Source organism: Tamandua tetradactyla, chromosome 14 (genome assembly GCF_023851605.1).
Source record: "Tamandua tetradactyla isolate mTamTet1 chromosome 14, mTamTet1.pri, whole genome shotgun sequence".
Lineage (NCBI taxonomy): Eukaryota > Metazoa > Chordata > Mammalia > Pilosa > Myrmecophagidae > Tamandua > Tamandua tetradactyla.
The window spans coordinates 88,665,002-88,680,039 of record NC_135340.1 but is presented as its reverse complement, the minus strand read 5'-3'; the positions used below and the strand labels follow the sequence as shown (position 1 = coordinate 88,680,039).

Genomic DNA, 15,038 nt, shown 5'->3' with positions numbered 1-15,038 from the left:
CGGTTGTTGACTCATGTGACACTGAGCCTGGTATCTGACGTGGTGCTGCAGATGCATGCACACAGGTCTGCTCCGGGAGTGTTTATACCCGTTGGCACCTTCTGCACTGGCCAGTGTAGGAGGATTGCTTTAATTTGCCTGTTTTGCTTATCTTCTCATGAGAAATATTTTCCTGATAGAGATGATACTGTCTGAATTTTTCATTTGGCATCTCCTGGAACAGTATATTTTTCAGGGCAATTGAATAAACACTAGGAGGACAGAACTGTAGCAGGTCCCTGTCCAAATCCTGTTCTGTGTCTCTTGTGGCTTAAGTCTGAACTAGCTGAATGTTTTGCTGGTTCTTATCTGGAAATGTGGAAACAAAATTCTTTGGCCCTCTTGATCCTTCTCACAGGCATAGATGGGCTGGTGGAGCTGATGGTCAGGTGCTGGCATACTTGAGAGCAGTAGCACTCCAAGCATGACCCCTGACTTATCACACCACAGGTGCCAGTACTGGTCTGTGGTGTGATAAGTACAGAAATTAAGTTAAGCATTTAGAAACTGGTAGAGCAATGTGATAGAGCAATTACATATTTTTAAAAAATGGTCTGGAATCTAATATTGACAAATTATACTTTGCATGTTTTGTTTTTTATATTTCATGGTTCTGTAATTTGTTTTTATTGCATTTAACAAAGTAAGAAAAATGAAAAGTGGAAAAAGAAAACAAAGTCCTTCCTGATTTCAAAATGTACTATATAGCTTCAGTAATCAAACTAATGTAGTATTGGCATAAGGACAGACATATACAGCAATGGATTAGAATTGGAAATCCAGAAATAAATCCACACATCTATGGCCAAAAGGTCTCTGACAAAAGTGTCAAGACCATGCAGTGAGGAAAGGATAGTTTCTTCAAGAAATGGTGCTGGAACACTTGGATATCCACATATGAAAGAATGAAGTTGAACCCCTATTTCACACCGTATACAAAAATTAACTTGAAATGGATCAAAGACCTAAATATAAGAGCTAAAATCACAAAAGTCTTAGAAGAAAACAAGGAAAAATCTTCATTACCTGGGATTCAGTAATGGATTTTTAGGTTATACACCAAAAGCATGAATAACAAAAGAAATACTAGATAAATTGGACTTTGTAAAAACCAAAAACTTTGTGAGCAAAGGACATTATCGGAAAAGTACAAAGAAACCAATACTGATAAGCCATATATTGGATAAGGGCTTAATGTCGGGGATATATAAAGAAATCCTACCACTCAACAGTAAAAAGACAAACAGCCCCCAAAAATGGGCAAAAGGACTTGAACAAACCATTTTTTCCAAAGAGAATATAAAAATGGCCAATAGGCACATGAAAAGATACTCAACATCATTAGCCATTTGGGAAATGAAAATGAAAATCACAATGAAAATCCACTGCACACTCATGAGGTGTGAAACTGTTTCCTCAGGGAGAGAAATATCCATGAAACTGGGGGAATTCTTAGAACCAAATACACTTGCCCAAAACATGACACCTGCAGAAAGGACCAAGGAGGCCCCTGTGCTTTAGTCTCAAGCTAGTCTCAAAACTCTTTGTAGGGATAAGCCCTCAAGGAGCGCACTCACAAGGTCAGTTTGCAAAGACTCGGAAAGGTGTTTTCTTTATTTTGTTAGCTCCTGGCATTCAAGAAAAGCTTGGTCATAACACTAGTTGGATACAAACTTAAAGAAAAGTGTAAGCTTACAAGAAATGTTTCAGAATACAAATTATAGCGATAGCACATTAAAAAATCAAAATTCCTGATTTCAATAAAAGATCACAAACCATACCAAGAAACAGGAAGCGATGACCTAGGCAAAAGAGAAGATTAAAGCATTAGACACCATCGATGAGATTTATCTTCATCGATGACCAGACCGGAACATACCAGACAAAGGCTTTTTTTTTTTTTTAAGTCCTAAATATGCTCAGAAAGCCAGAGGAAAACATGGACAAAGAACGAAAGGAAATCAGGAAGACAACAGATGAACACAAAGAGACTTTTCAATAGAGGGACAGAAATTATGAAAAGGAACCAAATAAGAGCTGAAGACCACAGTAACAAATTAAAAATTCCTTGAGGGGAGTCAGCAAAAATTTAGTTCATTTTTTTTTATCTTTGTAATGCCAGAGATAAAGAGGAAATTCTGAAAGCTGTAAGAGAGAAGCACTGTTTCATGTTCAGGAGAATTCAGTAAAATCAAGTGCCAGTTTCTTCAGAAGCCATGGCATACAGAAGGCAGTGGGATTCCACATTCAAAGTGCTGAAAGCAGAAATTGCCCACCAAGAATTCTCTGTCCATCAAAACTGTCTTTCAGAAATGAGGAAGAGATTATGACATCCCCAAGTGAATAAAAGCTGAGGGAGGTTGTCACCACTAAACTGATACTTTGGGATGCTAAAGAGAGTTCTGCAGGTTGAAAGGAAAGGACAAGAGACAAAAAGCCAAAGCCTCACAAAGAAATAAAGATCTCCAGTGAGGGCAATGAAAGGGGTAAATACAAATGCCAGTACTATTGTATTTTTGGTTTGTAACTCTAGTTTTTACTTCTTAAAGGCTCTAGAAGGCAAATGCATAAAAATTAATGACGAGTTTTGGACTCAATGTATAAACTTGCAATTTTTGACAAGAACTACTGAAGTTAAGTTGGTATCAAAGCAAACGAGACTGTTACAGATTTAGGATGTTATGTTTAATCCCCCATGGCAAAGAAAGAAAAAAAAAAGGGAAAGAAAAATCCCCGTGGTACCAAAGAAAATACTAGAGAATAAGGAAGTTCATAGAAACAGAAATTAGAGTACAGGTTACCAGGGGGACCGGAGGGATGGGGAGCTAATGCATAAAGGGTGTAGGGCTTCTGTCTGGGAGATGGGAAAAGTTTTAGAAATGGAAGATGTGAGGGCACAGCAATAGTGTAAATGTGAGTAATACCACTGAATGGTGTATGCTTGGGAGGGATTGGGATGGAAAAGGGTATGTAGTATATATGTTCCCACAGTTAGAACAACTAAAGAGACATTGGCAAATGGAACTTGACATCTTAGATGGGGCTTAATAAGGAAAGAGAAAAGATTTAAAAAGGACATTGTTAGGACATAAAAACATTGGAATATAAACTATAAGCTTTGTATCAGTGTTAAATTTCTTTAAGTTGATAATTGTACTTAGGAATTTCCTGAGGAACTTGTTCTTAGTATTAAGTGTTCCAGGAGCATATCCTCTATACCTAAGTGTACAGAAAATGGACTGATAAAGAGACACAGACAGATGGATTGATAAAATGATACAGAAAATGTGACAGAATGTTAAAATTGATCAATCTGGGGATCTGGGGGGATAGGGATATACTGGAGTTTTGTGTATGAGCTTTATACTGTTTTTATAACTGTTCAGTAAGTTTCAAAGTATTTCCAAATAAAAAGTTAAACAACTTTTGTTCTGCAAAAGACCCTGTTAAGAGAATAAAAAGACAAACTGCAAGCTAGGAGAAATATTTGCAAATTATTATCTGATAAAGGACTTGAATCCGTAATATATAAAGAACTCTTAAAACTTGGCACTAGAAAACAGACAGCTAAATTAAAATGTGATGGCAATAGCACATGAAAAGATGCTCAATATCATGTGTCATTAGGGCAATGCAAATTAAATACATGAGATACTATTACATATGTATTAGAGTAGCTAAAATTGAAAAAGCAGACACTAACAAATGCTGACAGGGAAGTGAACAACGTAAACTGTTCATTTCAGCAGGAATGCAGAGTCATCCTTTTTGAAGACAGTCTGGCAGTTTCTTTTAAAGTTAAACATATACCTATCATATGACTGACTAATCTGACCCCTCTGTATTTATCCAAGTTATTTAAAAACCCACATTCACATGAAACCTGTATGTGATTGTTTAGAGTAGCTTGATTCACAATTACTAAACACTAGAAGCAATCATGATATCCTTGCCACAGGGGAGTAATAAACAAGGACACCTTCATGCTATAGAATAAGTGGAATGCCATTGCATGATAGAAAAGAATGGGCCATGAATTCATGCAGCAGTATGGATGGGTCTTCTGTGCATTTTACTAAGTGAAAGAAGCCAGACCCCCAAGGTCTGTGTATTTTACAGTTCTGTTTATGTAACATTCTAGAAAAGGCAAAACTGCAGGGAGATTCGTGGTTATGGGAGGAGGATAGGGAGGAATGGTTGAACACAAAATGATTGAAGGTTCAAACTATTCTTTATGATGCTGGGGTGGTAGAACCATGGCTCCATGCATTTGTCAAAACCTGTACAACATAAAGAGAAATTTCATGTATGGAAAGTAAACCTATAGAAATACCAAGCAGGGTGTGGGGGGTGGGTCCCAAGATGAAATGTAGGCTGCAACAAATGAATGTCACTGTATCACAAATGTATGACATAATCATATTGAAGTGGGTGAAGATCAGAGGAACTTTGCAAACCTGTGTTTTGGCTGGAGACAGAAGACGGAAGGAATGGTCATAAACACTGCACTCCGGTTGTTCAAGTTGTGTCTCAGGGTGTGTTCTAGTTTGCTAGCTGCTGGAATACAATATACCAGAAACGGAATGGCTTTTAACAAGGGGAATTTAATGAGTTGCTAGTTTACAGTTCTAAGGCTGAGAAAATGTCCCAATTAAAACAAGTCTATAGAAGTGTCCAATCAAAGACATCCAGGAAAAGATATCTTGGTTCAAGAAGGCCGATGAAGTTCAGGGTCTCTCTCTCAAGTGAGAAGGCACATGGTGAACACAGTCAGGGCTTCTGTCTCATCTGGAAGGGCACAGGGCAAATACGGCATCATCTGCTAGCTTCCTCTCCTGGCTTCCTGTTTCATGAAGCTCCCCGGGAGGCGTTTTCCTTCTTCATCTCCAAAGGTCGCTGGCTGGTGGACTCTCTGCTTCATAGTGTTGCTCTCTCTGAATCTCTCATTCTCCAAAATATTTCCTCTTTTATAAGACTCCAATAAACCAATCAAGACCCACCCAAATGGGTGGAGACATGTTGTCCCTTAATCCAGTTTAAAAACCACTCTTGACTAAATCACATCATCCAGGGATATGATCTGATTGCAGTTTCAAACATATAGTATTGAATAGAGATTATTATACCTTTATGAAATGATATTTTTATTAAAACATGGCTTTTCTAGGGGGCATACTTCCTTTCAAACCAGCACAGGGTGGCACAAGCTAACCATCATGAAACAGCTTTCTTTGTCACTGGGGCGGAACAAATCAGTAAGTGGTTGGTGGAAAATCATAGAGGAGCAATAAAGGCAGGCCAGAAGTAATGCTGTGGTGCTGGATTAGCACACAGGACATCAGCATGGACCCAGGCCTAGGTTTACATGTGTATGCACCATCAGATACGGCAGCAGTCACGAATGTGGTCCTCAAGGGATCGCGTACCTGCCCATGTTACTGAGCTCTGTTCATGTGGGGGCCTAGAAGCAACAAGCAGATACAGAGCATGGTATCTAAAACCATTCTCCAGTAAAAGTGACCAGGGCTCATTGGAGAATTGGCTGATTCTAGGACCAGAGCAAGGAAAATACAAGATGATCCTGGAGCTTCTCATAGTTCCAGAAAATAAGGCTGTGCTCAAGAAACTGAAGAATGGAGATGTGTCCCAGGGCACAGGTGCTAACCTGAAGGAGCCCCAGTGCTCAGAGCTGGACCAATTTGAGCAACAAAATAATGCAGTGTTGGATCATAACTCAAAGTATAAAATATCCATGAATCCATATGGATATACATAAACAGTTGGAGAAGAGACATTTCCCTTGCAGTTGTATTCCTAGTAACATATGGTACATAACACCCTTCCAGGAGGTGCAGGTTAGTCTCCAGTTTCTCCTTTGGGGGTGGATCAGACTTAACAATGCACTTTTGATGACGGTGCCAGGAAGGAGGAAAAGATATATTTTGCAGTGGTGAAACCTGACATGTTTACCAAGTGATGAAGGGTAACGTTCCCCGGACAAGTTTTGGGGTTATCGGGTACCTCCTGATAAGATGCCCCGAGAAGGGTCCAAAACCCATATCCATACCCTAATCATGGGGAAAACACTGACATACCCAAATTGGCATTCATAGATCACCTGGCCAGAACTCCTCAAAACTGTCAGTGTCTGGAAAAAGAAGAGAAGCCTGAGATACTGTCCAGGGACAGATGAGTGTGGGCGATAGGACGCCCAGTACATCCTAGGACAAGAGGCGCATGTGCATGAGAAGCCCAGTGAAATCCAGGTATACACTGCAGTTCAGCTAATAATGTGTACCAAAGCCATTTCTTAGTTTTGACAAATGAACCACAGTAATTTATGTAAGGTGTCAGCAGTAGGGGAAACTGGGCAAGGGATATATGGGAGCTGTCTGTTCTAGTTTTACAATTTTTCCATAAATCTAGAATTATTAAAAAAAAAAAGTTTATTTAAAAAAAAACAGTGATAAGACCTGGTAAATTATTACATTTGCACCTTAGCCTTTCACGTAACTATTCTAAACATAGTCAAAATAATAAGTGTAACAGTTGATTTCAAACTGTGTAACCCCATGAATTAAAATGCATTAAATCATAAGGTAGAGCTTTAAAAAGTGCACTTAAAGTAAAAAGTTTGAACCATTCATGTTGATTTAAAAATAACTTTCTTTTTGTAACTACTCCTTAAGTTATGGTAGTGGTTTTTGAGTTATTTGTGTTATTTTAAGTTTTTTCCAGAAATGATATTGATAATTTAATGAGTACTGTAAATGTTTATGAATTTTCTAAATGTTGGATAAGCTTGTTCTATGAGTATTCATGTTGCTGTTTATTTACAGATTAACATTCTCAGGGCAGCTATTAACAAACTAGTATGTGATGGACCAAATGGATCCAAGTATCTTGGGCCAGAAAGAATTGCTCAGTTGCAGGATAATGCTCGTCAGAAACTTTTAGGGTGAGTTTTGTGAAGACATGGGATCCTTTCTTCTCAGTCACCTTTCTTAGTTGTCTTGATTGTAAATGATCAAAGTGTTTTGGGAGACATGATAGATTGATCATCTGAAGTAGAATTCTAGTGCCAAAAGCAGCATTTCAAAGGTACCAAAACTTAGGCACCGACTTACTGTGGAGAGCCGGCTCCCTGTCTTGTGTATCGGTCAGGAGCTGGGTAGAAGTGACTTGCATATTCAAATAGATGATTTGAAGAAAGTGTAATAAAGGGACCAGTGTGGGCAGAGCATAGGGAAGCCAGTGGTATCCTGGGGCTGAGTGGATGGGACCACTGTACAGGAGCTGGGGTCCTCTGTTGAAGCTCCTCTGTTCTGCTTACCTCTTGCTGGGGCTCCCCATTGTCCTGCCCACCCGAATTTGAGGTGATGGGGTTTCCCAGGTTTGAAGGCCCCAGAGAAGGTGGTGGAGAGTGGAATTTTCCATTTCAGTTACTATACTTTCAACCATGTGTTTTTTTGTAGAATTTTTAGTTATTGAGATTATCTTTGAATCATTGTCATTATATTTTCCTTTAATTCTTTAACATGGTTTGCTCTGTTCAAGAAAATTTAGAATAATGCTTTGAAGTCTTTGTATGCTAAATCCAACATTTGAACCCACTCAGTGTGTTTCTGTTGGCTGCTTTATTTTCCTGAATATGAGTCACACATTCCCTTTCTTTGTATGTCTCATAATTTTTTGTTGAAAATAGGGCGTTTTAGATAGTGCAGTATAGCAATTTAGAATTTTGTGTGTGTGTTAGTGGTTGTTGTTGCTTTTTTATTGTTTTGTTTCATTTTAGTAACTTGCCTGGACTTACTCTCCCCCATGTATGTTGTTTTCTGATTCTCATTTTTGTTTTTTTTTTTTTTTTTTTAATTTTTTTATTAATCAAAAAAAAGAAAAGAAATTAACACAACATTTAGAAATCATTCCATTCTACAAATGCACTCAGTAATTCTTAGTATCATCACATAGATGTATGATCATCATTTCTTAGTACATTTGCATCGATTTAGGAAAAGAACTAGCAAAACAGCAGAAAAAATATAGAATGTTAATATAGAGAAGAGAATTAAAATAATAATACTAATAATATATATATATATATAAAAAGGAAAAAGAAAAAAACAAAAACAAAAGATACAAACACACAAACAAACAAACAAAAAACCATATTTCAGGTGCAGCTTCATTCAGTGTTCCAACATAGTTACATTACACTTAGGTATTATTGTGCTGTCCATTTTTGAGTTTTTGTATCTAGTCCTGTTGCACAGTCTGTATCCCTTCAGCTCCAATTACCCATTATCTTACCCTGTTTCTAACTCCTGCTGGTCTCTGTTACCAATGATATATTCCAAGCTGATTCTCAAATGTCGGTTCACATCAGTGGGACCTTACAGTATTTGTCCTTTAGTTTTTGGCTAGACTCACTCAGCATAATGTTCTCTAGGTCCATCCATGTTACTACATGCTTCATAAGTTTAGTCTGTCTTAAAGCTGCATAATATTCCATCGTAGGTATACGCCAGTTTGTTTAGCCACTCGTCTGTTGATGAACATTTTGACTGTTTCCATCTCTTTGCAATTGTAGATAATGCTGCTATAAACACTGGTGTGCAAATGTCCATCTGTGTCTTTGCCCTTAAGTCCCTTGAGTAGATACCTAGCAGTGGTATTGCTGGGTCGTAATCCATTCTGCCATTCTATGTCTTTTGATTGGGAAATTCAGTTCATTAACTTTTAGTATTATTACTGTTTGGATAATATTTTCCTCTACCATTTTGGCTTTTGTATTATATATATCATATCTGATTTTCCTTCTTTCTACACTTTACTCCATACCTCTCTCTTCTGTCTTTTCGTATCTGACTCTAGTGCTCCCTTTAGTATTTCTTGCAGAGCTGGTTTCTTGGTCACAAATTCTCTCAGTGACTTTTTGTCTATAAATGTTTTAATTTCTCCTTCATTTTTGAAGGACAATTTTGCTGGATATAGGAGTCTTGGTTGGCAGTTTTTCTCTTTTAGTGATTTAAATATATCATCCCACTGTCTTCTAGCTTCCATGGTTTCTGCTGAGAAATCTACACATATTCTTATTGGGTTTCCCTTGTATGTGACGGATTGTTTTTCTCTTGCTGCTTTCAAGATCCTCTCTTTCTCTTTGACCTCTGACATTCTAACTAGTAAGTGTCTTGGAGAACGCCTATTTGGGTCTATTCTCTTTGGGGTGCGCTGCACTTCTTGGATCTGTAAATTTAGGTCTTTCATAAGAGTTGGGAAATTTTCAGTGATAATTTCTTCCATTAGTTTTTCTCCTCCTTTTCCCTTCTCTTCTCCTTCTGGGACACCCACAACACGTATATTTGTGCGCTTCATATTGTCATTCAGTTCCCTGATCCCCTGCTCAAGTTTTTCCATTCTTTTCCCTATAGTTTCTGTTTCTTTTTGGAATTCAGATGTTCCATCCTCCAGTTCACTAATTGTAGCTTCTGCCTCTTTAGATCTACCATTGTAGGTATCCATTGTTTTTTCCATTTTTTCTTCTTTGTCCTTCACTCCCATAAGTTCTGTGATTTGTTTTTTCAGATTTTCTATTTCTTCTTTTTGTTCAGCCCATGTCTTCTTCATGTCCTCCCTCAATTTATTGATTTGGTTTTTGAAGAATTTTTCCATTTCTGTTCGTATATTCAGCATTAGTTGTCTCAGCTCCTGTATCTCATTTGAACTATTGGTTTGTTCCTTTGACTGGGCCATATCTTCAATTTTCCGAGCGTCATCCATTATTTTCTGCTGGTGTCTGGGCATTTGATCAGATTTCCCTGGGTGTGTTACCCAGCTGGTTGAAAGCTTTTTCTGTGAAATCTCTGGGCTCTGTTTTTCTTTTCCTGCCCAGTAGGTGGCGCTCGTGGCGCTCGTCTGTCTGCACCGCAGTCGGCCCGGGAAACCGCGCGTGGAGGTGGGGGTCGCTGGCCGCCGCGGCTTGGGAGAGTGCCAGTCCTAATTGCCCAGCTGGCCCGAAACGCCAAGCATGACGGGAGGGCCCCGCTATCCAACGTTCCCAGTCAGGCCGGGGAGCTACGTGCGTGGAGGGGACCCCAGTCGCCAGCCGCCCCGGCCGGGAAAACGCGCGCCCCTCGGGTAGCTCACCGCAGCAGATTCTCCCTGCCCGTTCAGCTGTTCCAGAATGGGGTACGCTGTCTTTTTGGTCTCTGTCGTGACTCCGGGAGCTGTTTCGTATTGTTTCTGTTTCTTTAGTTGCTTTTCTGGAGGAGGAACTAAGACCCACGCGTCTTACTAAGCCGCCATCTTCTCCGGAAGTCTCTCATTTTTGTTTTTAAGCCCAGCTTCCTAAAGGTGTCCTTGTGTCTGCACTGCTCAGTCCTCAGCTGATGAGAATCAGAAATTGTGCTTCGATACTTAGGCATTAAGGCTTCTGACTCTGCCAGTGGGTCTTTGTGTGGGTTGGGGAGTTTATTCAAAGTTCAGTCCATTTTCATCTCTTCCCTGGCTTTTACTTTCTGTCAGGGCTTCCCAAGTCTTTCTTATATGTGCATGCAACCTCCAGGTCAGCCAGGGTTGTAAGCAGTGTGGGCCTTCTGAGGGGCTCAGTGTTTGCACCTCCCAGCCCTATGAGGGTGAGCAGAGCCTGTCTAGCAGCCTAAGGTTGCAGAGTCGCAGCCTTTCGCCTTTTGTTTCCTACCAACTTTGCTGTTTCCTGACAGTGCTGCCAGGCCACGGGTTTTCACTGTTTGCTCTGCAGTGAAGACTTCTGGTTCTCAAGGCCAGCTCTGCCCTGTCTACTCTAACCTGAAGTGCAGTTGCTTTTCCTGGATAAATGCTTCTGAACTTTTTGTTTGCCTTGGGTTGATTTATTGAGCCTTGAAATGGCTGTTTTTGATAATTTTGTCCAGTTTTATAGTTGGTTTTAGGAAAGATTTGCAGACTCTTCGATTCCTCATTGCTGGAATTCCACGTCTCTCAAGTTTTTAAGCTGATATTTCTGACTTGTCACAGCTGTTTAAGAGTAGATGATATAAAACAACCTGTTAACTTCATAGAACTTGGCTCAGCAGTGCAGCAGACTGTGGTAACAGCAACCTCAGATGGTTGCTGTGGGAACAAAGAGCCTGAGGTCTAGCCTTATGGATCAGCTGCCTCCATCCCCCTTCTGAATGTGTTGTGAATTAAAATATTCTCTAACTATGTACAATTTGTTTGTTTGTTTGTTTTAACATGGGCAGGCACCGGAAATCGAACCCAGGTCCTCTGGCATGGCAGGCAAGCTTTCTTGCCTGCTGAGCCACCGTGACCCACCCACTGTGTACAATTTGACTTTTTAAAAAATTACTGTAGTTATTCTGAGGGAAAATATATAGGATTTGAATGTCTTTTTAAATTATAGTAGCATTTTCAATTACTAACATTAATAATTAAGGAAATTTTCCTTTTTAAAATTTCAGTTTTTTCTGTCAGTTGAGACCGAGAGAGAGAATTGTCCCTAAGTGGCATGAGAAACCATACGATTGGGGTCAGGTGAGTGGGTCTGAAGTGCTTGGCAGCCTGCCCTTGGGGTTGACACGAGCAGGGCCACTTGACGGGCACGGGCATGGGGCTCAGAGCAGGAATCTCTTGGGGAGGTCAAGGAACAGACAGACAGTGGGGGCACAGGGGTGGCCTCAGTGACCCCAGAGACCACCACAGACCCCACAGGTTGCTTCTAGGTAGAACCCTTTATGTAGTGCCTTGGGGAGAAGTCAAATCCAGGCTAATTGCCCAGTACTTTTGGAAAGATGAGGTTGTGAGTTACTGGATTTAGTAGTCTATGTATATCACACATCCTTGTCAATCCCGCCCCTTTGCTTGCTGGTTGGCTTTTAATCGCATTGGTTGTGATGAGTGCCAGGGTCTGTCTTGGCTACCTTGCTGTTTCCTGTCTGTAAGGTTTAGAGGATTGAATAAAATGTGTTTTCAGTGAAAGAAACTCTGGAGGGATTTTGAGCTTTAGTTCTAGGGCCAAGGGTTTCTTTATAAATAAGCCGGCTGGGCATGAATGTCTCATCCTTTGGCAGAAGTCAGACAGTGCCCTGGCGATTGGATTTTTCCATCCAGAGTTTACAGGTTTCTTTCACTGTGGGAAATCCTGCCTCTCAATGTGCCACTTGGCTGGTTTCTCACTTTAGGATCCTCAGGGTCAGTGTCTGGAGCCAGCTCTTTTGGGGATTCAAGAGCTTTGCAAAAGGGGATTGGGGCGGGGGGGGGGGGTGCCACACCAGCCATCAAGCTAGCCAGGGCTTAGTCTGGGCTGTTGGAAGCAGTACACAGTAGCAGGTTTTAGTTTAGAAACAGAACTTCATGTTGAGGCTAGCATGTTTTAGAAAACTCCCACACTTTCAATGCTTATAGCAAAGTTATTGTTAATATTTACATAGGAAGGAGTATAGGGGAGATTTCTGAGTAAAGGCTATGACATTAACATGAATTTAAAATGACTGTCAAGCTTATAGTATGAAGTGTTTTGAGACTAGAGAAGCATTATTTAAGTGTTTTTGGAAAAAGGAATGAATACTTTCTGGTATTATATATTTCTGTATATGTGTGTAAATAATTTTATGTCTAGAAAAGCCCCATGCTTGTAATATGTGAGCCTGATTGGTCCTTTTGTTTGTCTCTTTAGGTAGATCCAAAACTGGTCATGGAACAAGCCGAGAGGGAGAGCAGCAGAGGAAAGAACACTTTTCTCTACCAGCTTCATAAGTTGATTGTGTTGAGTACCTAATATATCAGCCGATTGTATTCAGAGTTCATCATAAAGGAAGTAGTGGAGAAGGAAATTAAAAGGCTAGATCCCCAGACTGACTTTTCTCTGTATCTGCACATACTAATCTTTGTCCACTGTATCAAAAAGGTGGATTGCATCCTGGTTCCTTTCTACACTGGTGGTAGCCAGTGCTTTTTTTTCTTCCTCTCAATGGTGAAAGATTGGAAAGTCCAGTCTTTTCTAAAGCCAGAAAATCACTGTATTAAGTATTTTGGAAAAAAGATAGTTTTGAAAGAATTTGGGGAAAAAAACCCAGTATTTTACTTTAAATTTCTTAGGGTAAATATAAGTAGCTAACATTACATGTGTGGTTCCAAAATGTGCTTATGTGTTAGATTCTGTTACAGTAATTTAAATCTTGGAATATAGGAAAAACTAGGATTCCCAGTATACCATCGGGAAAACTGGGTTTTATAAAAAACCGTGTGGCATTTTCTATTTTTTTTTTTCCCCATGAGGGCAAGTATCTAATTTTGGTTAAGCTAACTTCAGTGTTGTATATTTTAGATTTTTACATGTTATAATTCTTAATTCACATGTTGGAATCACAGATATTACCTGGTAAATAGTGTTTCTGTTTTAAAACAATAAAAGCATTGTCATTTCTGTTTGTGATCATTTTTAGTCAGAGGAGATTAAAATGTATTTCATTCTAAAAAATACAAATTTATAAAACTGATAAAGGCATATGAGTCTCTTTTAAAAAGTCAACTCTTTTATCAGCCAGGGTTTATTCAGAAAAACAGAGCCTCTATAAAGATGGCAATAAAATACTTAAATATATAAAATTAGCCGTTACCTGAATGTGAGGGAAACTAATGAAGTGAAGGTCTGGTAGGGGGAAGTTGAAGAGGCAGAGAAATGGTCTTCTTAAAGCAAGCGGGCAACTTGATTGACAGTGTAAGAAAATATGAGAAGTAGTACATTTATTTACCTATCAAAATGGGATCCGGAATGGGGAGCTCCTGTGGAGGTCCTGGAAACTGTCCTGTCTGGGGAAGTCATTGCTTCCATGGTCCAGCCTCCCTGTGGGCCGAGGCAAAGGGCCTGGGGGTACACTGGGGGCCATCAAGCCAAGTTGGATGCAGTGTGGGAGGGGAGCTGAGACAGGCTGTGGTCAGCCAGGCACCACCACATCTGTCTGTCTCTTTGTCTTTCCATCACGACCTTCTGAGAACCTCCCCTTTAGATTTACCTTCCACTCTTGTTTTAGATTCGTCTTGGGACCATTAGTAACCCCAAAGCACAAAAGGAGTTTGGGAAACGTGCTTCACAGTCTTAGACAGGAGTTATAGTATCAACCTAACACAGTGTATCCCAACACCTAAGAGCATCCAGTTTTGTTCATCTTGTCAAGTTAGGGTTTAACTTGTCTGTTTAGAAGCCTATCTTGTGAAAGTGAGCAGCATGTTCTGGCCTTGCTGTTTGCTCTTTGTGTTGCCAGGGAATGAGTAGTTAATAACATAGTACACAAATGATAAGAAGAATGGGATAACAGTGCAGTAGAACATTCCTGAACAGTTGTGGACTCTTGTTGGTTTCTCTTTTGCCTTTTAAAAAAATTGTGGCAAAATATATATAAGATAAAATGTACCATTTTAACCATTTTTTAGTGTACAATTCACCAGCATTAAGGACATTCACAATGTGTATATCTGTCATCACTGTCTATTTCCAAAATGTTTTCCTCATCCCAGATAGAGACTCTGAATTCTGTTAAGCAGTAAGTCCTTATTGTCCCTCCCCTCCAATCCCTTTAACTGTCTCTGTGAATTTGTCTCTATGAATTTCACTATTCCAAACACCTCATAAAGCAGAATCATACAATATTTGTCCTTTTGTATTTGTCTTATTTCATTTAGCAAAATGTTTTCAAGGTTGATCCACGTTGTAACATAAGAACTTTCCTTTTTTTTTTGTAGCCAAATAATATTTCATTCAGGGTATATACTACATTTTGTTTATCCACTCATTTGCTGATGGACTCTTGGGTTGTTTCCATCTTTTGGCTATTGTGAATTATGCTGCTATGAACATTGGTGTACGAGTATCTGTTTGAGCCCCTGCTTTCTATTCTTCTGCTTATATAACTTAAAGTGGAATTGCCAGGTCACATGGTGTTCTAGTTTGCTAGCTGCCAGAATGCGATATACCAGAAATGGAATGGCTTTTAAAAGGAAAA

General features: G+C 39.6%; 1 protein-coding gene across 8 annotated transcripts in view; it reads left to right on the top strand.

Moving 5' to 3' along the window:
* The window catches only part of TDRD9 (tudor domain containing 9), a 231,751-nt gene extending 218,223 nt beyond the window's left edge, over positions 1-13,528 (top strand). For 2 of the 8 annotated variants that reach the window (XM_077128396.1, XM_077128394.1), the window contains 3 exons: positions 6,879-6,997; positions 11,499-11,571; positions 12,713-13,518. In XM_077128396.1, the coding sequence (XP_076984511.1) occupies positions 6,879-6,997; positions 11,499-11,571; positions 12,713-12,814 (294 nt within the window). In that variant the 3' untranslated portion in view covers positions 12,815-13,518. Of the gene's footprint in view, positions 1-6,152; positions 6,306-6,878; positions 6,998-11,498; positions 11,572-12,712 lie in introns of those variants that run through there. The other 6 variants (XM_077128393.1, XM_077128398.1, XM_077128395.1 and 3 more) reach the window with 6 other exon arrangements.
* The last annotated feature ends 1,510 nt before the right edge of the window (positions 13,529-15,038 follow it).